This window comes from Rosa chinensis, chromosome 5 (genome assembly GCF_002994745.2).
Source record: "Rosa chinensis cultivar Old Blush chromosome 5, RchiOBHm-V2, whole genome shotgun sequence".
NCBI classification, from domain to species: domain Eukaryota; kingdom Viridiplantae; phylum Streptophyta; class Magnoliopsida; order Rosales; family Rosaceae; genus Rosa; species Rosa chinensis.
The window spans coordinates 448,702-467,099 of record NC_037092.1 but is presented as its reverse complement, the minus strand read 5'-3'; the positions used below and the strand labels follow the sequence as shown (position 1 = coordinate 467,099).

The following is an 18,398-nucleotide window of genomic DNA, read 5'->3' as shown; positions in this document are numbered from 1 at the left end:
TATCGAATTATATGTGCATACACACGTATTAACGTATAGTACTATATATAGTAGAAATTTCTGAGAGGTTGCCATGCAACGCGGGCGCTATATATATAAACACACCTCTAGCTAGCTAATTCCATCAAATCTCACAGTACTTGTCACCGGCTGCTTTTGATCGATAGCTCCAAACACGAATTACATCAGCTCAAACTCAAAGACAGACACTACTTTACTTGTAGGCTTATAAGATGAGGTACGTAGACTAATTTATTTTGAATACATGATTTCCCAACTCTCTTATCGTTTTTCCTTGAGCCGTCTGAGATTGCAGTTGCAGGGGAACGGTTCACGATAACAACCGATTGATGGACATGTCAAAGGACAATCCAGGTGGAGTCGATCATAAGGACCTTGAGTCTCAGCAAACAGTGTCAAAAGAGCTTGAACTGGTGCCCATTGATCCTAACCGCCGCTGGCGTACGATAGTGCTGATCCTTCAGGCACGCCATATTTTCATCACCTTAGCAGCTGCTAAAAATCCTGAACTTGGATCTCTTACAGGAGTAAGTACATGCATTCTCTTGCAATATTTTCCAAACTGACCCATCTTATGTACCTTCGATCTTTTCTTTTTGAATTCGATCCGCGTACTCTTTAACTATATTCCCAATCACTGCATTTCTATTTTGTCTTAATTCAATAGAATTAGGTGGAAAGTTGAAACACTAATTATCTATATTTGGACCTTTCAATCTTCACATGGATATATTTCGTTACTTCGGTTTGTTGTTTTGTTAGTTATTAATTTATTTAATCTTGTCTTAACCTGTAAGTACTGCTGCACTTTGGTTGCTGGCCGGTTATGTGCTCCTGCAACTGCACTTAGCTTAACAAATTAGAAATTTGGATGCAAAATTCCTAATTTAAGAGATGAATCTGTCGGATTCATTTCTGATTCAGAATGGATGCAGATCATCTCGATCATTCCATCCATCTCAATTGAAACATGGCTTTCATTCCAATATTCTTCTCAATTCATCGGAGCCGAACTCTCCAAACACTGATACCGCGTACGGAGTACGGACGTGGTCATATACTCATATATAGTCATGTCATACTGACATAGACATATGATATAATATAGTAACCAACGGTCAGATATCAATTCCATCTCACCACGGGAATTTACAAAAAAGAACACCAATTATTAGAACTACTCCAATTCGCCCAGTACCATTTGGTCTAGTGGCATAGTTTCCATCTCATAAGTGGGAGGTTGTGAGTTCGACTCACGAAAGACTAGTTGTAATATTTGAGTTTTTTATCTGATAAAAAAAAAAAAACTACTCCAATTCTCAGGGCAGATCATCTCAAAAAAAAAAAAAAAAGTAATCACTTTAGAAAAGGGTTTTAGTCATTCCCTTCTAACAGACGATTTCGACAACATATTAAGGCATCGCGATCAACCGTAATTTATTTAAGAATTATCAAAAAAATCTTACACTATTTTGTTTTTGACCAATAAAATCTTCATCATCAAATGGTATCGATCTAAAGGAATAGGAATTTTGTCAACTTTTATTCTGTACGACCAGATATAAAAAATTTCTTATTTTTCTAATCATTTTTATGTTTCATGGTTATATAATATCAAATTTACCTTTTGACTTTTGAATATAGAGGATTAAGTGAGAGAAACCTCATCTCCTATTAATAACTAAGGAAGAGAACCCCGTTAGAGACAACCCAATTACAAGATCAGGTAAAGGATAAAAGGTAGATTTGGAATGGAGAACATGATAAAATGACTAACAAGATGCCTCATCATATAAGTTAACTATCTATAAGAGCATCTTTAGTAATGCTAGTAATTTTTTAGTCAAATTTTAGCGAACGTGGCTAAAAAGTCATTTTAGCTAGCAACCTTAAAAATATGTCTACACCAGTACTCTCTATTTTAGCTAATTTTGAATTTATATTATTTTTTAAATGAAGATTAAAAAGTTTAAATATATTTATAAATTACATAAAATAACTTAAAATGAATGTTTTAAATTATAGAGAGTCTCATCTCACTTTCTATATTTAGAAGCGACATAGCTAAAAGTTATAATAGAGAGCTACTTAGGAGTTTGGTGCGGCTGCTAAAATAGATTAAAAAAACTAAACATGCTCTCCAAAATAGCTAAGGAGTCAAAATAGAGAATCTGCTAAAGATGCTCTAAAAGTTTAGCAGATGCTCTAAAAGTGTAAAAGTCAATTTTAGAGAAGCCATATTTATTATGTATTTTTTTTCTGTAATATTTTAATTTTATTTTTTCTGTAATATTTTAATTTTATTTTTTCTTAAGATAAGGAAAAAATGAGCTTCTAATGAGTAATGACTCTGGACTGTGATTACTTCGGAGATCCAACAGCGTTTTTGAATTAATAAAAAAAATTGAAATAAATTTCAATTTGTCTGAGTGAGTTTTAGAAGCACTTAAAAATAATTTAAAAAAACACTTGAAAAGTGGTGTTTCGTTCAAAAACATTTTGGCGAAATTTGAAAAGCAATGAAGCCCTTCAGAACAATCCTAAATAGGTGCTGTCTTATAGGAAGCCAATTGCAGGTACTATAACTCTATAAGCAACAAGACTATATTCAATGAATATTTATTTTCTGATTAAGAAAGAAAATAGTATTTTCTATTTTATCTCACTGCTTTACACAACTACAAGCCTCCTAGTCACAAGAAAAATTCAGATGTAAAAAATTTCTCTCTAGCAGAGCCTTAGGGTTTTGAGCGAAGAGCGGCGGCGGAAAATCTTTTGTTTGCCGTCTGTTTGTCTGGCACCGGCGAGGCTTCGTCGGGGGTCGTGCAGCACTGGGAGCCAAGGCTCAGCCCGGTGTAGAGGAGAAGAAGATTGGGACGAGGCATTTCTTGGCTTGGTTTTGACTTTTGGTGCACCGATCGAGGTCGAAGCACGGGTGATCGACGTCGATTGCAGAGCAAGCGGTGTGTTTTTATCTAGTTTTGCCGGTAAGGCGTGTGAAGTCGAGGGTAGATTGTGCAAGGAATTCTGCCGGCTTCGATTTGGCTTGATGAACATTGCTCGGCTCCTAGAGGAGGGGTGGAACGGCCGGCGGCCGGAGGGCCTGGCGGTGGTAGAGGCAGCCTGGCATCAGAGGGTCAGGCTTCCCTCACTTGATCGGGTTTGGGCTTGGGTCGTTGGGCCTGGGGTCAAACTCGAACTGAGGGGTGCTTGGGCTTTGGGGCCTAAGTTTGAGTCCAAGCTTGGGCTGTGGGAGTCTAATGCAGAGGCATTGAAAAAGAAGAGCAAGACCAACCTGATGCCGAGATTGTTGGCTCCTGAAGAGGCTGAGGACGGTGCTGGCTCCAACCCTAAGGGGGTGGAGCTAGCATTTTCTTAAGTCTCTCTGCTATTAGACATCTTGTTACAAGCCTTCTAAAGTTGGAGTAATCTCTATGAGTTGTTCTAAGATGTTTCTAGTTGTTATTTGTACCACAATCGTGTGCTGACAGATTAGGCTAGATGAATGATTTTTTCCCTAGAATAGCGAGGTTGTTCTTGCTTGTTTTAGGCTTGCTTTCCAGCGAGTGTCCCTTTAGACTTTAATGAGTTTAGTTTGGCTTAGATAGGTTATCTAGTTTTTTCCGGATTGTCTTATGTAAGTTCCGTTATACTCTGACCTGTTTTCATGGCTTGATTACTAATGAAATCAAATCCTATTAAAAAAAAAAAAAAAACTACAAGCCTCCTGAACGAATTTAACTCTCGCATGGTCGCACTCTTCTTGTTTTAGTTGACTTTGTAGTCGAAATTGATTGTTTTCCGTTAGTCAATAAATTGACCGAAGGTTTAGATCATAGAGTATTTACTGTTTGATGTCTTGCAGGACTTGGAAGTAACTATAACCCCTAATCCTACACCACCTGAAGGGGTTACCGCCAATGTATATTCCGACAACCCCAATGACAGTGAATATCAGCTCCAGTTTGCCACCATTTCCAACATCATAAAGACAAAGGATTTAACATCCTTACATGACTTTGGAGGTGCCCAAGCATTTGCAGAGGCTCTCGGTAGTGATTTGGAGACTGGGATCCCCACCAACGATGAAGCTACTTGTTGTCGGCTCAAATCCACCACAAATTCCACTACTCCTGAACAGGCTGCTGCAAGAGGCTTCATTCAGCTAGCCAAAATATATTGCAACAGTTACATGATTCTCTTGCTTTTTGTGGCTGCTGTGCTCTCACTTTGCTTTGGAATCGTGGAGGAAGGCCCGATGACTGGTTGGTTTGAAGGGGCCATCATACTTGATGCCATTATCATGCTCGTGGTTCTTCCTTCCATACGTGATTATTGGCGGGAGTCTAAAGGGTTGTCCGGGAGGCAAAAACTGTTGGAGAACACAGATGAAGTGGAGGTTGAGGTCTTAAGAGGCGGAAATGAGGAGAAGATCTCCTCATCAGATATTTTGTTTGGTGACATCGTGTGGTTGAAGAGAGGACATCAGGTTCCTGCTGATGGTTTATTCATATCAGGTGGTTTCGTAGTCTTGGATGATCAATTAGGGGCAGTAGTTGATGCCGATAACCCTTTTCTCTTCTATGGAGCGGAAGTGATAGATGGCAATGGTCGCATGCTTGTGACATCTGTGGGTGTAAACACAGTGTGGGGTGACATGATGAGCAGCATAAACCATTTGAAGAAGACACCATTAGAGGCACAACTTGACAGGGTGAACACTTGTATGCAGATCATTGGTCTCCTAATCTCTATCCTGATCCTTGTGGTGTTGTTCTTGCGTTTTGAACTCAAAAAAGAACTGCACACCGGGGCATCCATGGATCTAAGGGGAGAGCCAACTAAAATGAACATGTTTATGGATGCCATCAAGAAAATTGTCATGAAACCAAGCGGAAAGATTAGTATCTTGACAACTTCTCTTACGGTGATGCTGGTTGGGATAGTAGAAGGGTTACCTTTCTGTATCAACCTTGCCATCATTTACTGGAACAGGAAGGCTTTGAATGGGATGGCCTCTCTTCAACATCTGTTGGCCTGTGTCACCATGGCTTCTGTTACATCTATCTGCACAGACAAAAACGGTGGGCTAACATTGGATTCAATGGAAGTTGACATGTGCTGGATTGGCGAACAAGTTATGGCTGAAAATTCTGTTATAGCCTCAAATGTCCTCGAAGCTTTTCGTGATGGAATCAGCATGCTCCTTCTCTCGCAGCCTCCTCCTTATACCTCAATAGAAGACCCTGTCATTTCCTGGGCGGCACTGAAGTTGGGCATGGAATTGGAAATTGTGAGGCAGAGTAATACCATTGTCGAGGATAAGGAATTGACCACTGATCAGGAAGGAAGAGGAGCAATGATGCGGAAGAACAGAGACAGTGAAAGAGAAAGAATGTACTTGCATTGCAGAGGACCTGCTACAAGTATTTTGCCCATTTGTTCACACTACCATGACTGTAAAGGGATGATCAACGTCATCGAAGAACGAAACAGGGTGACTTTTCATAGAAATGTCGAGGATATGCAGTCCAAGCATCTTAAAACCATGGCATTTGCGTACAAGGAAATTGATGTCCCAACAATGGAAGAAAGAGATCTGATATTGCTGGGACTGGTTGGTCTGAAGTCATGTTTGGAAAAGATGAGGGAATCAATCAGAGCCATAAGAAACGCTGGAGTCAATATCATACTGGTTTCCGGAGATGATGTGCAGACACTAGTGAGCATAGCTGAGCATTTCAGAATTCAGGGGGTGCCGATTTCAAATGAAATGGTGACCACAGGTGAAAAGTTCAGGAATTGCAGTGATGAAGACAGGATGAAGATGGTAAGTGAAATTTCAGTGATGGGAAACTCACTCCCCTCCGACAAGCTTCTTCTGGTTAAGTGTTTGAAGCAAAAAGGGGAAACAGTAGCAGTCATTGGAGTTAAAACGAATGAGGCTCCTGCACTGAAAGAAGCTGATGTTGGACTTACAATGGGAATATGGACCACCAAAATGGCTAAAGCGAGTTCAGACATCATCCTAAGGGTTGCAGATATCAGTTGCCTGGTAAGTATCCTCAGGCATGGAAGATGTGCTTATTACAACATTCAAAAGTACATCCAACTTGAGCTTACCATAGTAGCCGCAGGGCTTCTAGTAACATTTATCATAGCAGCATCTACAGGAAATATGCCCATAACAAGTATCCAATTGTTCTGGGTAAATTTGGTAGTGCCAATGCTGGGCGGCCTGGCTCTATTGACAGAGCTCCCAAGAAAGAAGTTAATGGAGAAATCACAATCTGGACAAACCAAAGCAATTATTACCATGGCCATGTGCAGAAATATAATAATCCAAGCTTCATATCAAGCTGTTACTATAGTCACCTTCCATTTCAAAGGACAAGCAATCTTGGGTGTTGATGAAAAGGTCCGCAAGACTATCATCTTCAATAGTTTTGTCATCTGCCAGATTTTTAACAAGTTCAGTGCGAGAGAGCTGGTAAAGAAAAATGTGTTTAAGGCGATCCACAAGAACCAATGGTTTTGGGTGGCTTTGGCTGCAATCCTAGTGCTACAGCTGAGTTTTATTGAGATTTCACATGTGGTTGCTGGTGATGCAAGGCTGAGCTTGGTGCACTGGGGTTTCTGCCTTCTTATTGGGATTGTTTCGCTAGGGATGGATATAGCTGCAAAGGGCATATATGATTACATATCATCTTTCGTCGAGTGAATAATGGGGTGCACATTCAAATATTAACTGATCAGATCACGTTCTCTCTTATCTATACTTCCAATCTTAAGCTGTTTAGATCAACTAGCTATACTAGGTTATGCCTCTATCTACTGTCAGTGTAAGGCTGTTTTCTATACTTCAAATCTTAAGCTGCTACCACCTAAGCTAGATAGGAAGTTATTGGCATCCGAGTGAAGGCTCTGCAAAAGCACCATCACTAGGCAGATGTTCTATATATACTTGTACTTTTGTTTGTTTGGTTGGTTTTTTTCCTTATCATTTCACAGATATTGTTTTACCAATTACCAAGAAGAAAACGATACTGTGAAATTGAGAAAGTTGTATATATCATGACACCACCACAAACATATAGATTGAATGCAAGACCGCAAGAGTAAACAAAATGCTGAAGTAAATACTATAAACGGGACTTCTAACAAATTATGACACTAAGCTGCAAGGGAAAACTCAAAAAAGTACATACCAGTGCAATAAGAATAGCATGGCCGCTAATAATATCCACGCTGACAATGCCTTCACGACTCTCAGCACAATAAGAGCAGTTCAGTTCAGCTCTTCTGAGCAAACATGGTAGTCCTTTGTAGGTGGACGAGTTGTAATGATGAAACCGCCAAAATATCAGCAACTGATTATAGAAAAGCCACTAGTCACTCAGTCGGACAAACTGAATGTATCATTAGCAAGCAAGGAAATGTGCAGCAACATACTCAATCAAGATTTAATTATATAAGATTGGCATCCTTTAGTGATTCCATAGTTGAATTGAGCACAGTGGGTTCTGTTTCTTTTGCTTGGAATGTAATTTCAACATGATCACCACGAATGCTAACTTCAAAGCTAACAGAGTGTTTCAGGGCTAGATTACTGCATGCATTATATTTGCTCCGAATCAATTTTTAGGAAACTTGAATGTGGAGATGAACATATACGAGTAGTAAGAATTGAACAATCGTTGACTAACAAGAAAGAAATTCAACAATTATTGATCCTAATAAAAAAGAAATTCAATTTAATCCGTAAACAAACAAAATCTGCGACTGACCTTAGATAGTGAAGTCAAGGTCTCTGGGTAGCCACTGATGCGATATGGTTGTGGAGAATAAACAGAATGCAGAGGTAGTTAAACAAATGGTTGACCTCGCAAGTCCACAGAATGTAATTTTCAAATCAAATCCTCAATACGACGTCGTTCAATTTCAATCTCAATCTCAATCTCAATCCATTTTTTTTTTTCCCTTCCTCTTCTTTAGTTCAATTTGCATTTGTATAGTCTTTGATTTCTCCTTGGCTTAAAATATTTTTTTTTTCCCAAAGAATATAAGGGCGTGAACAGTCAATTAAAGATCCGTATGCAAAACGTCTGCGTATAGGATTTTTATCATATGTGGTTTTTGAAGAATAAAAGATAGAGAGAGAGAAATCGGATATTAAAGAGACTCAATCAACAGCAATTATAGTTTTTATTTTTCATTTCAATTAGATTTCTAAATGAATGTCACAAAGATAGTGTGATCCAATTATGTATTGTAACAATACGAACCAATCTAGGTCCTAATTAATCTGATACGTACACTTAGCACACATGGTCTCTGCGGCAAGAAAGTACACCGGCATCAGCCGTTATGGCTTCAACCATGGAAGCTGGCTTGGGTAAGGTGCTCGAGGCCTTGACATAGGCTGCCCGACTAGCATCTCCAGACGGAACGAAGTAAGCACCATTCAAGAAAACATCTCCCGACGACCGCCAATTCCATCTCTTCCACTCTGACTCGCTTCCCGAAATTCTCTTGGTAACCTGATTCGTATAGGGATGCTTAACTGCGTCAGCATAGAATCTGTTACCTTGGCTGTTGATGGTAGGGTTTGCAGCTCCACCAATGGCATATACCCCCCACCCGTTAGGGTAGTCATTGTTCAGGACGTGGAAACTACCGTGCCTACAATGCGGCATTCTCTGCCCGAGTCCCTGTCCGAAACGGTTGTAAGCAACGGTCACTTGCATCACCTTGTCTTGAGTATAAGCATCATTGTGCCCTAACAGCATCACCTTGTCGTGGTCCGTAAACAGATTGTTAGAGACGGTGACAGCAGTTGAGGCCTCAACGACATCTACAAGGCCATCGTAACAGTTGGAGAGCGAATTATGATCGATCCATATGTTTTTAGATCCAAAGATGGAGATGGCATCGCCATCAGCCATTCCTCTCCGTCCAAAGTGAGATGGGGAGCTTCGCACCATTGCATTGCCAGTGGGCTTGCAGTGGTGGATATGCACACCATGGATTATAATGTTTGTGACATATTGGATCGTTATGCCTGCTCCGTAAGCAATTTGAACGTTGACTCCGCGGCCGTCAATGGTCTTGAAGCTATTCATGATCAGCTCCTGCTTCAGTGTGATCAACATGTCCCTGGCGAAGACGATCCACAGAGGCTCGATCTGAATGACAGCGTGGCGGAGAGTGCCTGGTCTAGGGTTTACAGCATCGTTGTCACTCGAGTCAGAGACAACGTAAAAGCGTCCATCGCGGCCGCCCTTGGCATTTTTGCCAAAACCAATAGCGCAGTCCGCGAGACGTTTTCGGTTGTTGAACCAGTTGAGATCACAACGCCAACAGTCATCGATGGGATTGCCGGTTCTACATGAGGCTTGCTGCTTCCTCATGGTTTCTCTTTCAGTGCCGTTGTTGCGGATACTCATATCCACCATGGAACCAATTTGGTCTGGGTCATCAACGGCAGAACTCGAGCAATTTTCAACGAAACCAAACACTAGAAGCAACGACGTCCACATGCATGCATAAAGGCAATATCTATTACTCTCAGACACCACCATTTTCTCTTTCAGTCTCTTAATTATGTGCCGATCTATGTGTTTTCACTATTGCACAAGGTTTTTATTGATTTCGTTTTCAAGCTACAATATATGTGTTAACCGTAGAACACTGAATTAGTTGATAAGTATAAGTCTTAATTACATTAATCTCATAGTTATTGTTGACAATTTAATTAAGGGGAGCAAATATAGGCATCTGCATGTAATAGCGGAAAATTAAATGATTCTAGTTCTAATTAAGCCATAATATCCGCCACGTACTTTCGATGCATCTTCATTGATCCCTTGCGTAATAAAGATGGAGAAAGTGAGTAGAGAATAATGATTCTGGCCCTAATTAAGCCATAAGATTGGCATTATATGTGCAGTGCAACCATAAAAATTGATTTATTTTAATTGTAATGAAATCCATGATATTCTCTACTTTTTCCATCTTCGTTGATCCGTATTCAGCGTTGTGGGTTAAAACTCAGTTTTGATACCCTAAATCATTTGGTCGAGTAAAATATATAGGGTTTCCATTTGAATTTTTCTATTGAAATCTCCAAATTTACTCACTTGACTTCTATCCTTTTTTACACCTCTTATCAAATTTTGAAATATTAAATTTACTCACTAAACTTCCTCAAATAACCTCACTCATATAATTTGCAAACAAATTATTATCTTTAAAATAAAAAATTTAGTCATTTCAATGATTTAATCACTCTATAAATCTTCACTAAATATACATTTCTTAATCAAACTTGAGTTTTAAAAATTATGTCTAATCAATAAGAAAATGTCATGAACTATTATGTTTTTTTTTTTTTCTATTTTAGCTGTGCAAAAAAAAAAATTATTTGTTTTTATTCTCGAAAAAAAAATCACTTGTTTTTTAATGTTTATTTTTTTTTCTGTATTTTTTGTACCACATGATTAATTATTTAAATATTTATAGTTTTTTTTTTAAATGCTAGTTTTTTTAAAAAAAATATAATGGATTGACTTAGATTTATGTCATAAATCATAAGAGGATTTATTTTGTTTTCTCTCACCAATATGCGTTCAACATATATATCAAATATTTTTATGTCACATGATCTTAATCATATTTTTAATTCTTATTAAATATATATAAATGCTTTAATGACTATGTAGTAAAATTGAAAAATGAAAATAGATAAGAAAAATAATAAGAAATACAATCTAATATTATTGAATTGGAAAGTCTATATAAAATAAATATAATATTATTGAATTGGTATAATTATTGTCCTTAATAGTCATTTTATAGTAGGTTATATATGTCATTTAATAATTCATAATAGAGTGAGGTCAAGTGAGCAGATTTAGAGATCCCAATAGAAACTCTCTTTCCATTAATGTGGGAGTTCTTAGCCCCGTTTGGATGACAGGAAAACATGATATGGAATGAGAATTAATTTCATTTTCCATTCAGAGGTGTTGATATCGAGATGGCTTGATGACTTGTTCATGTAGTTAATCTCTGGTATGAGAGTTTGATTGTGTTCCAGCTCATTCAATTCGGTCAAGTATCTATATACGATATGATAGACGTAAGCAATTGCTGTGATTTTTTGTTTTGATGTCATATTTGTACTTTAAATTAGTAAAAATGTGTTATTGGAAATTACAATTTTATATTTCATTCTTATGACTTACCAGACACTACAATAGGCTAGGAATGGAAAAATTAATTCTAGAATTTAATTTCCAATATGTTCCAAACACCCACATGGAGATTCTAAAACCTATTCCATTAATTCCATATCAGTTTGGAAAGGAAAATAAATTCTTTTCGTATTTCGACATTCCTTCCAACCAAATGGGGCCTCAATGTCTTATATAGTGACGATCGAGCATATAGAAACTAAGATTGTGTTTGATCATTCTAGTAGCGGTTCAACCAGAAAACGGTGATATAACCGGCCCAAATCAATTTGAAAAAAAAAAGGCCATGTATATCCTTTCTATGGAATAACCGGGCGTTTCTCGTCAAAAAAAAAAAAAAAACAGAACAATTGACGTGTTTTAGCTATGTGCAAAATTTCGAGATTTACAATTGATAAGGAGATCATATAGTGAGTGTCAGCTTAGTGGCAGTTCAGGCCATCAACTCTTTGGTTGGAGACAATTGTCGGATTTGGGTGCTCTTATATATGATATTAAAGGCCCTGTGGCTGCAGTGGGAGGTTATAATTAGCTTTGCGCCTAGGCAAGCAAACATGGTTGCCCATCGTTTAGCTAGCTATAAAATGTACTGATTCAAACGTCCATCTTGAATAGTTTGTTAATGCGCCAGAGTTTGTACTAGTTGCCCTCATGTACAATTATAATCCTATCTAGTAATAAAATCTATGTGTCTTTAATTGGTATCAACTCATATTGACCTAAAATGTTTGATGATTTTATTGGTTGCACTTCCAAAATGTTCATCAATACTATTTATTTACTTCATATATTTCTTATTTACACTAAAAAAAAATTATAGAATATTCAATAAACAGTAACTAACCCGGTGACCTTGACCCAACGGGTGGAAACATATATCCAGTGACAGTAAACAGTTTTATGACCTGGTGACCCTAACCTATTGACCCAACGGGTAAACTTGCTCTTAGCTGAATTCTTTACATAGATGCAATAATTTTTTGCTCGATTTACAGCAATAGTACCATGAGAATATGAGATTGTTTTCTACATGCAGGGGTATATATATCTTCATCACTTGGCACTCGATCATGCCAAAAACTCAACAAATTGGAAAATGAAATATGTACTTCATGAAAACTTATTTACTTGTAATTTAGCCAAATTATCTTATACCAACAACCGGTCAAATCTCAATAAAATGTCAAAAACTCAATAAATTGGAAAATGAAATATGTACTTCATGAAAACTTATTTACTTGTAATTTAGCCAAATCATCTTATACCAACAACCGGTCAAATCTCAATAAAATGTGCGATCGAGCATGTATGTTTAGTTTCTCTTTCACCTTATAACCATGCATGACTTTTGTCTTCAAAATCAATTGACTAGTGATTTGGACTCTAAATGAAACTAGTTACAAGATTTAAATTTTGAAAATAAGGAATCAGGTGCAAGTATAACTTTATGATGTAAGCATGACCAGAAATTATCTTTGGATCTTGGGAATTTGAAAACGAATAATAATAGAGGAAAAGGGGGCTGTTGTGCTGCAAAAGAAGAAGCTAGAATCCAGTCCACTCCATCATGTAGTCTCAGCAGCTTTCCTTTCTGCATGCCATTCCATTCCAAGGACTCCAAAACAAACATGCATATATTGAATCATTGATATATAGAGCTCTCTTAGAGAGAGAATGTTGGTCTGTTTGTCTTATTGTTATACATAATTGTTCACACTGCCCCCACATTTTCCCCTTCTTTTCTTTCGCACAAATTAAGTGAAAAGTGTAGTGTAAAGGAGTTTGAAAACCCACCCAAGAGAAAAAGAGAAAAGGAGTCCATTATCTCCACAAAATTAAGGAGGGTAAAAACCAAAAAGTAGGCTTTTTTGGGAGAAACAGCATCATATATCCAATTCCAAACACGCTGTTCCATAGTACTGGCCTCTGTTTCTATACATTCTCCTTGGACTTTTCTCCAAACCCTGTTTCTCGCTTGGCCATTGGCAACTATTGCCTATGTCTCTGTCTCTCCCCCCACATACAAACTGCCTTTAGATTTGGCCACACAACCCTTTCTGTTTGGACCTTGCAGCTTCTCTGCCGATTCTCTTTCTTTCTTCTTATATCACTTAGAATTTCATCGAAGGACTCAACTCTCACTTATTAAACTAACGGAAGCAGACAATCTTGTAGATACGTGTCAATGTATATCCCCGATCTCCTATATATGCATGAAACCTATTTAAGGCTCCTCCTCATAGGTCACTTCTTATTATACCAGTTTTGAATCTAAAAAATATTGAGTTTGTTGTCAAATGGGTAAGGATATTAGCAACGACGGCATAGTAGTCGTTCGTTCCTCCATTGCTCTATTACAGGAGAGATTCAGAGAGTTGCAGAGAGTGAAGGTAATGAGAGAACAGAGAGAGGTTTTGAGAAGGCTTGCTCTCTCTGAGCCAAACCACTCCATGAACTACGAGCCGGAAGCGGCAAGGTTGCTTTTCCATCCTAATGCTCATGATCATGATGTCCAGCTTGCTCATGGCCATGAGTCTTCGTCATCATCTCCACTGTCCCTGTGGCCAACATTGCAGTTGCAGAAGAGAAAGCGTGAGGAGGAGTACTATACACATTGGAGGAGGAGGAAGATCATTAATGAGATCCCGTTGATCAACTTGTGGCCAACGGTCACAGACACCTCTTCATCTTCATCATCTTCCGTAGAAACTTGTTCATTGAACAAGTTGGAAACTTCTGAGTGTGACTTTGATTATGTAGATACTTCTCTGCATCTTTAACTGTAAAACAACTAGCCTGATCATACTTCTTTTGATACTTTATTATGGAGTGTAGTAATTAATAAAACTCTCAAAATAACTCTCACCCTAGTTTCTCTCAACCTAGTTTCCTCCCCCAAAACCCTAGCATGGCAATTTTTGCCGCTCTCCCCTACTAGACTTGATCTATCATCTTTCTTCTTCATCTATGGCTTCCATCGACGCTGTCACTGCTAGCTTTGCGGCACTCCTTGGCCCTCGCTAAAGGCGGTAAAGCCCCGGACCTTGGAAAGATGGGTGGAGATCCTGTGCGAAAATCCTCCCAATCTTTTCTCCTTGGCAAACCTCGTACTCGTAAACCTGTGGACTCTGCTGCCTTCAAATCTCACTTCCTCCAAACATGGATGGTGGCAAGGGACTTTAGGGTTTAGGAAAGGGAGGATAATCTTTTCTTGTTCTCCTTTGAATCAATCCGAGACCGGAATAAGGTTCTTAGAGGAGGAGTTTGGTGTTTTGATCGTGCTCCGGTTTGTCTGGAGGAGTATGATGGAGTCCTCCCTCTTGCTGAGGTTCCACTGAAGCATGTTCGTATCTGGGTCAGGGTTTTGGGCATTCCATTCTATATGAGGAACCTGAGAATTTTACTCTCATTGGCAACCTATTGGGAGGTTTTCTGGATTATGAAAAGAAAGAATTCAAGAAAGGAGTTATTTGTATTTTCTTTTTGCATGATATCTCCAAACCCATTCTCTTTGAACGCAGGATTTTTTTGGCGAAAGGAATTGAGCCTATGTTGAAATTTCTGTTTGAACACCTTAAAGGTAGATGCTCACAATGTGGCATGATTACTCATTCTGGGACCAAGTGTGAAGACCCTAATGCGGCAATCTCTACTCCTAGGGCATTGCACTTTGGAGGCCCCTCTATTGTGGGTAGCTCCTTCTCCTTCTCGGCCCAAGCTAGTAGTGATCTACCTTTATCTTCTCCTACTTTGATAAAGAAAAAGAAGCCTGTCATTCGAAGAAAGGAGGGATCGGTTTCAGGATTGGATTCTTCTGCTAGTACTGTGCACAGTAGGCTGCGGAAGGGATATTACAGCCAACGACGGCTATGGATGAGGTGGTGGTCTCGGAATCGGCCTCTATGGAGGGTGTTTTGAAACCCATTCCTCCTACAGAGGATGTGCAGGTGGAACCTAAGGTTTACAAGAAGAGAAGCAGGAATGGAGGCTGTACCCCTTCCCCGAAGAAGTTTAAAACTATCTTGGGGGGTAAGTTTCTTACTCTTCAAGCAGATGCTTTGGGTCTGGTGGAAACTGACAAAGCAAGTAAGCAAGGCATCCTGAAGAAGAAGGTTGGTAGGCCTCTGGGGAGTAAGAATAAGAATCCTTGTCCTCAGAAGATGGTGAATAGGACTCCTCTGCGTCTTACTTACCTTGCTATTGAAACTGGTCAAGATCTTAGCCCTATAGAGAAGGGTAAAGGTAAGCTCTAAGCTTCCTTTCTTCGGTACCTAGCAGTTGAAGTTTCAAGTCTATTGCGATTTAAGTTTAGTTGCTCTAATGGTACCCAATTGAGGTCTTAGGCGATTAGAGTTACTCTAGCAAGGATTTAGGTAGTGTTGGATTTGCCTTCATTGGATAGGTCTAGAGTTGTGCTTATTTGTCAACAGTGAAGGTTACTTGTCATGTGTTTGGTAGCTTAGACCATCTAGTACTTTTGGTATGAGACAACATATGATGTACGTGTCTTCTGGTCATGGATAAATTAATGAAATTATCTCTTTCTCTCAAAAAAAAAAAAAAACTCTCAAGGCCGGCTGCTATAACATCTTAATTATCATCAAGTTGTGTTTTTGGCCAGCTAGCTAGCTAGTTTTCAAGTTGATTTTCCTTAAAAGTACTCTTTTATATATATATCCAGACTGAGGCCTCACTTTGAAATTAACGTGTGAGGTAGGAGTTTAGGGTCACTCTTTGGTCTCATATCCACATCTCGATCGTTCGGTTTTTAGGTACTAATGTATAGATCATCTCTACAAAGTTTCAACCAAATTGATGATCTTTAAGGTATCTAACTCACTTAAACCAATGGACGAACTGAATCTGTCCACCCTAAACCGTGCTATCTTTAAGGCAGTTATCAATGCCTAACGACCATTAATTTAGCTGAAATTTTACAGAGATGATCTATACTGAACGATTCAGATGTGGATATGAGACCAAAAAGTGACCCTAAACTCCAACCTCACGTGTTAATTTCAGAGTGAGACCTCCATCTGGATAGAATATGTATGTATATATATATATATATATATATATATATATATGGAGCGGTTCCAAAGAGGACGTCTGCACTGTTGCTAAAGTGCGGATGTCGATGCAGCAGCCTCGATTAAGCTTTGACGGTGCGGCGCCGCTTGCTGGAAGGAGGCAAGGAGTAGGACGGACCGGTCTGCAGTCCGGTGGAGTCGCCGGTGACTAGGTTGCAGCTCTGCCCAGAAATTTGCAGTTGTAGGTCGAGTCGCTACCCAGAACCTGCAACCTTGACCTCCTCCGACCTCGATCGCTGCCAACAACCTGCAACCTCGACCTCCTTAGACCTCGATCGCTACCCAGAACTGTCTAGGATGCCTCCGGCCTCCGTCCGCCAAGCCCCGAGCAGCCGTCGCTGCCTGGAACGCAGCTGCTGCGTTGCCGTCCGCACTTTAGTGAAGTGCAGACTTCCGCTTCAGAATTGGCCTGTATGTATGTGTGTGTGTGTGTGTGTGTCTATATATATATGCAAAAGCTAGCCTTCAAGATAATTAGATATATCCTTTTAGAAGCGGCCATGCATGCACCGAGTAATTATTTTAATATCCCAGATTATTATAGTAAGTTCACCCATTGAGTCAGTGGGTCAAGTCACTAAGTCACTATGTCACTGGTGTTTGGCCCGACCAAGGAGGCTAGCAAAGACTCTCTTTTTGCTGGTGCGCGGTGTGCCAACACCATGGGGTGTGAATCGTCTGGTGTCCCTGACTTAATTTATTGCTCAAGCTTGTGGATGAGGAGAGCACCAACCCCGTCACAGGATTCTTCTCTATGCCTTAGTGCCTTACAGATAAAGACTTTTGGTGTGATCTCCAATGTCACAGAATCAATATTCAATGTTGCAGACTGAGTAGAGCAATCATTGAGATTTTTTCTTTCTTTCTTTTTTTTGAAACAAAGACTTGAAAACAATCACTGGGAAGTTGGAAAAAGCGCAAAGGCTGCTAAGGCGGTCCTTGACTATCTCTGGGTTCAATGAAAGTTGAGGTTTGCTTTGAGGGAGGCTTTGATCTGAATAAATGATAAGTTTTATCCTTTTTTGCCCTAGAACCCTCCTATATATTTTTACAGGTATGGCAAATTCCTTGCAATAAAAGGATTATTGAATGATAAATTCCTAATTTATGTCACCTACATGAGTTGCATAAGGGCTCATTTTACTTATCAACCTTGGATTGGGAAAAGCTGTAATGCAATACCAACTGTAGGTCTATTTTGGGCCGCAGGTATCGATCTAGTGAACCGAATACTCATAAGTCTCTAGCCAAAATACTTTTGGTCTCAAACAACTGGGTTAGACACTGTTTAATACTTTTTTATGTTTGTTTCCACCCAGAGTATGAGTCAGTTTCCAAATTGACATCGGTCAATCTGAGTTAGCTTGTAGAGGAAACTGACGACCTAGAAAGTGATCCAGGTCAGTTTGAAAACTGACCCAGTGACCCAGACCCAATGGGTGGAAATAAACATAAAAACTTATCTTACCCAGTGAGCCAAATGGTGAACTTGTTCTTATGTTACATTACCATGTGGTGGTCCGAACTAATAATATCACTCGAATTTGGTGGGGACCTTGCAAAGGGTGAAAAAATCAAAAGACCAATAAAAAATAAATACAATTCATATGAACTAATGACATCAATCTGGACCATCAAGTGTACCATGGTCTGGGACCATATTATAGCTCCCCTGCATGCACCATGCACATAGAATGTACTAATAATAATAACTTGCACTGTAAGTCTGTAAAAAACTAAAAATCAATAACTAAAAGTATAAACATTACACAAAACTCATTATGAGTATTAGTATTACTCAGTCCATACCGTGCACGAAAAAATAAATATACTCATTATAGTAATGTTACATGTAAGGGTCCCCATTTTATATTATTGCCGAAACTGTTGAAGGATGTCGACATAATGTGTGCCTTTACAAACTAGGGTTTAGAGTTGTAATAGGAAAGTGTTCTAGGTATTCAATTGTATTCGGATTCTATTACCTTTTGGGTACCTTGTAACTCCCTATTTAAAGGGCTCCTATGATCAA

At 39.0% G+C, this 18,398-nt stretch overlaps 2 protein-coding genes and 1 long non-coding RNA gene across 4 annotated transcripts; 1 reads left to right on the top strand and 2 right to left on the bottom strand.

Moving 5' to 3' along the window:
* The first annotated feature begins 136 nt into the window (after positions 1–136).
* On the top strand, positions 137–7,368 carry LOC112167480 (putative calcium-transporting ATPase 13, plasma membrane-type). 2 transcript variants are annotated; one of them, XM_024304506.2, is made up of 3 exons: positions 137–238; positions 317–548; positions 3,887–7,368. In XM_024304506.2, the coding sequence occupies exons 1-3, from the start codon at positions 234–236 to the stop codon at positions 6,740–6,742; spliced, it is 3,093 nt and encodes a 1,030-aa protein (XP_024160274.1). In that variant the 5' UTR covers positions 137–233; the 3' UTR covers positions 6,743–7,368. The 2 variants fall into 2 exon arrangements, with proteins under 2 accessions (XP_024160274.1, XP_040375645.1); XM_040519711.1 differs by having other exon boundaries at positions 184–238; positions 323–548.
* On the bottom strand, positions 5,738–7,880 carry LOC112167481. The gene is made up of 6 exons (XR_002923791.2): positions 7,809–7,880; positions 7,474–7,630; positions 7,230–7,391; positions 6,397–6,474; positions 6,145–6,311; positions 5,738–5,974 (listed from the first exon to the last, which is right to left on the bottom strand). It is a non-coding gene; the product is annotated as an uncharacterized LOC112167481 (long non-coding RNA).
* Positions 7,881–8,339: 459 nt separating this feature from the next.
* On the bottom strand, positions 8,340–9,602 carry LOC112168066 (probable pectate lyase 8). The gene has a single exon (XM_024305186.1). It carries the CDS (start codon positions 9,600–9,602, stop codon positions 8,340–8,342), a length of 1,263 nt encoding a protein of 420 aa, XP_024160954.1.
* Positions 9,603–18,398: the final 8,796 nt, after the last annotated feature.

Excerpts from the sequence above, each read along its gene's own strand:
- LOC112167480 (XM_024304506.2), top strand. Across the intron at positions 549-3,886 it reads AACTTGGATCTCTTACAGGA|GACTTGGAAGTAACTATAAC; the intron begins GTAAGTACATGC and ends GATGTCTTGCAG.
- LOC112168066 (XM_024305186.1), bottom strand. The coding sequence starts at position 9,602 with ATGGTGGTGTCTGAGAGTAATAGATATTGCCTTTATGCATGCATGTGG.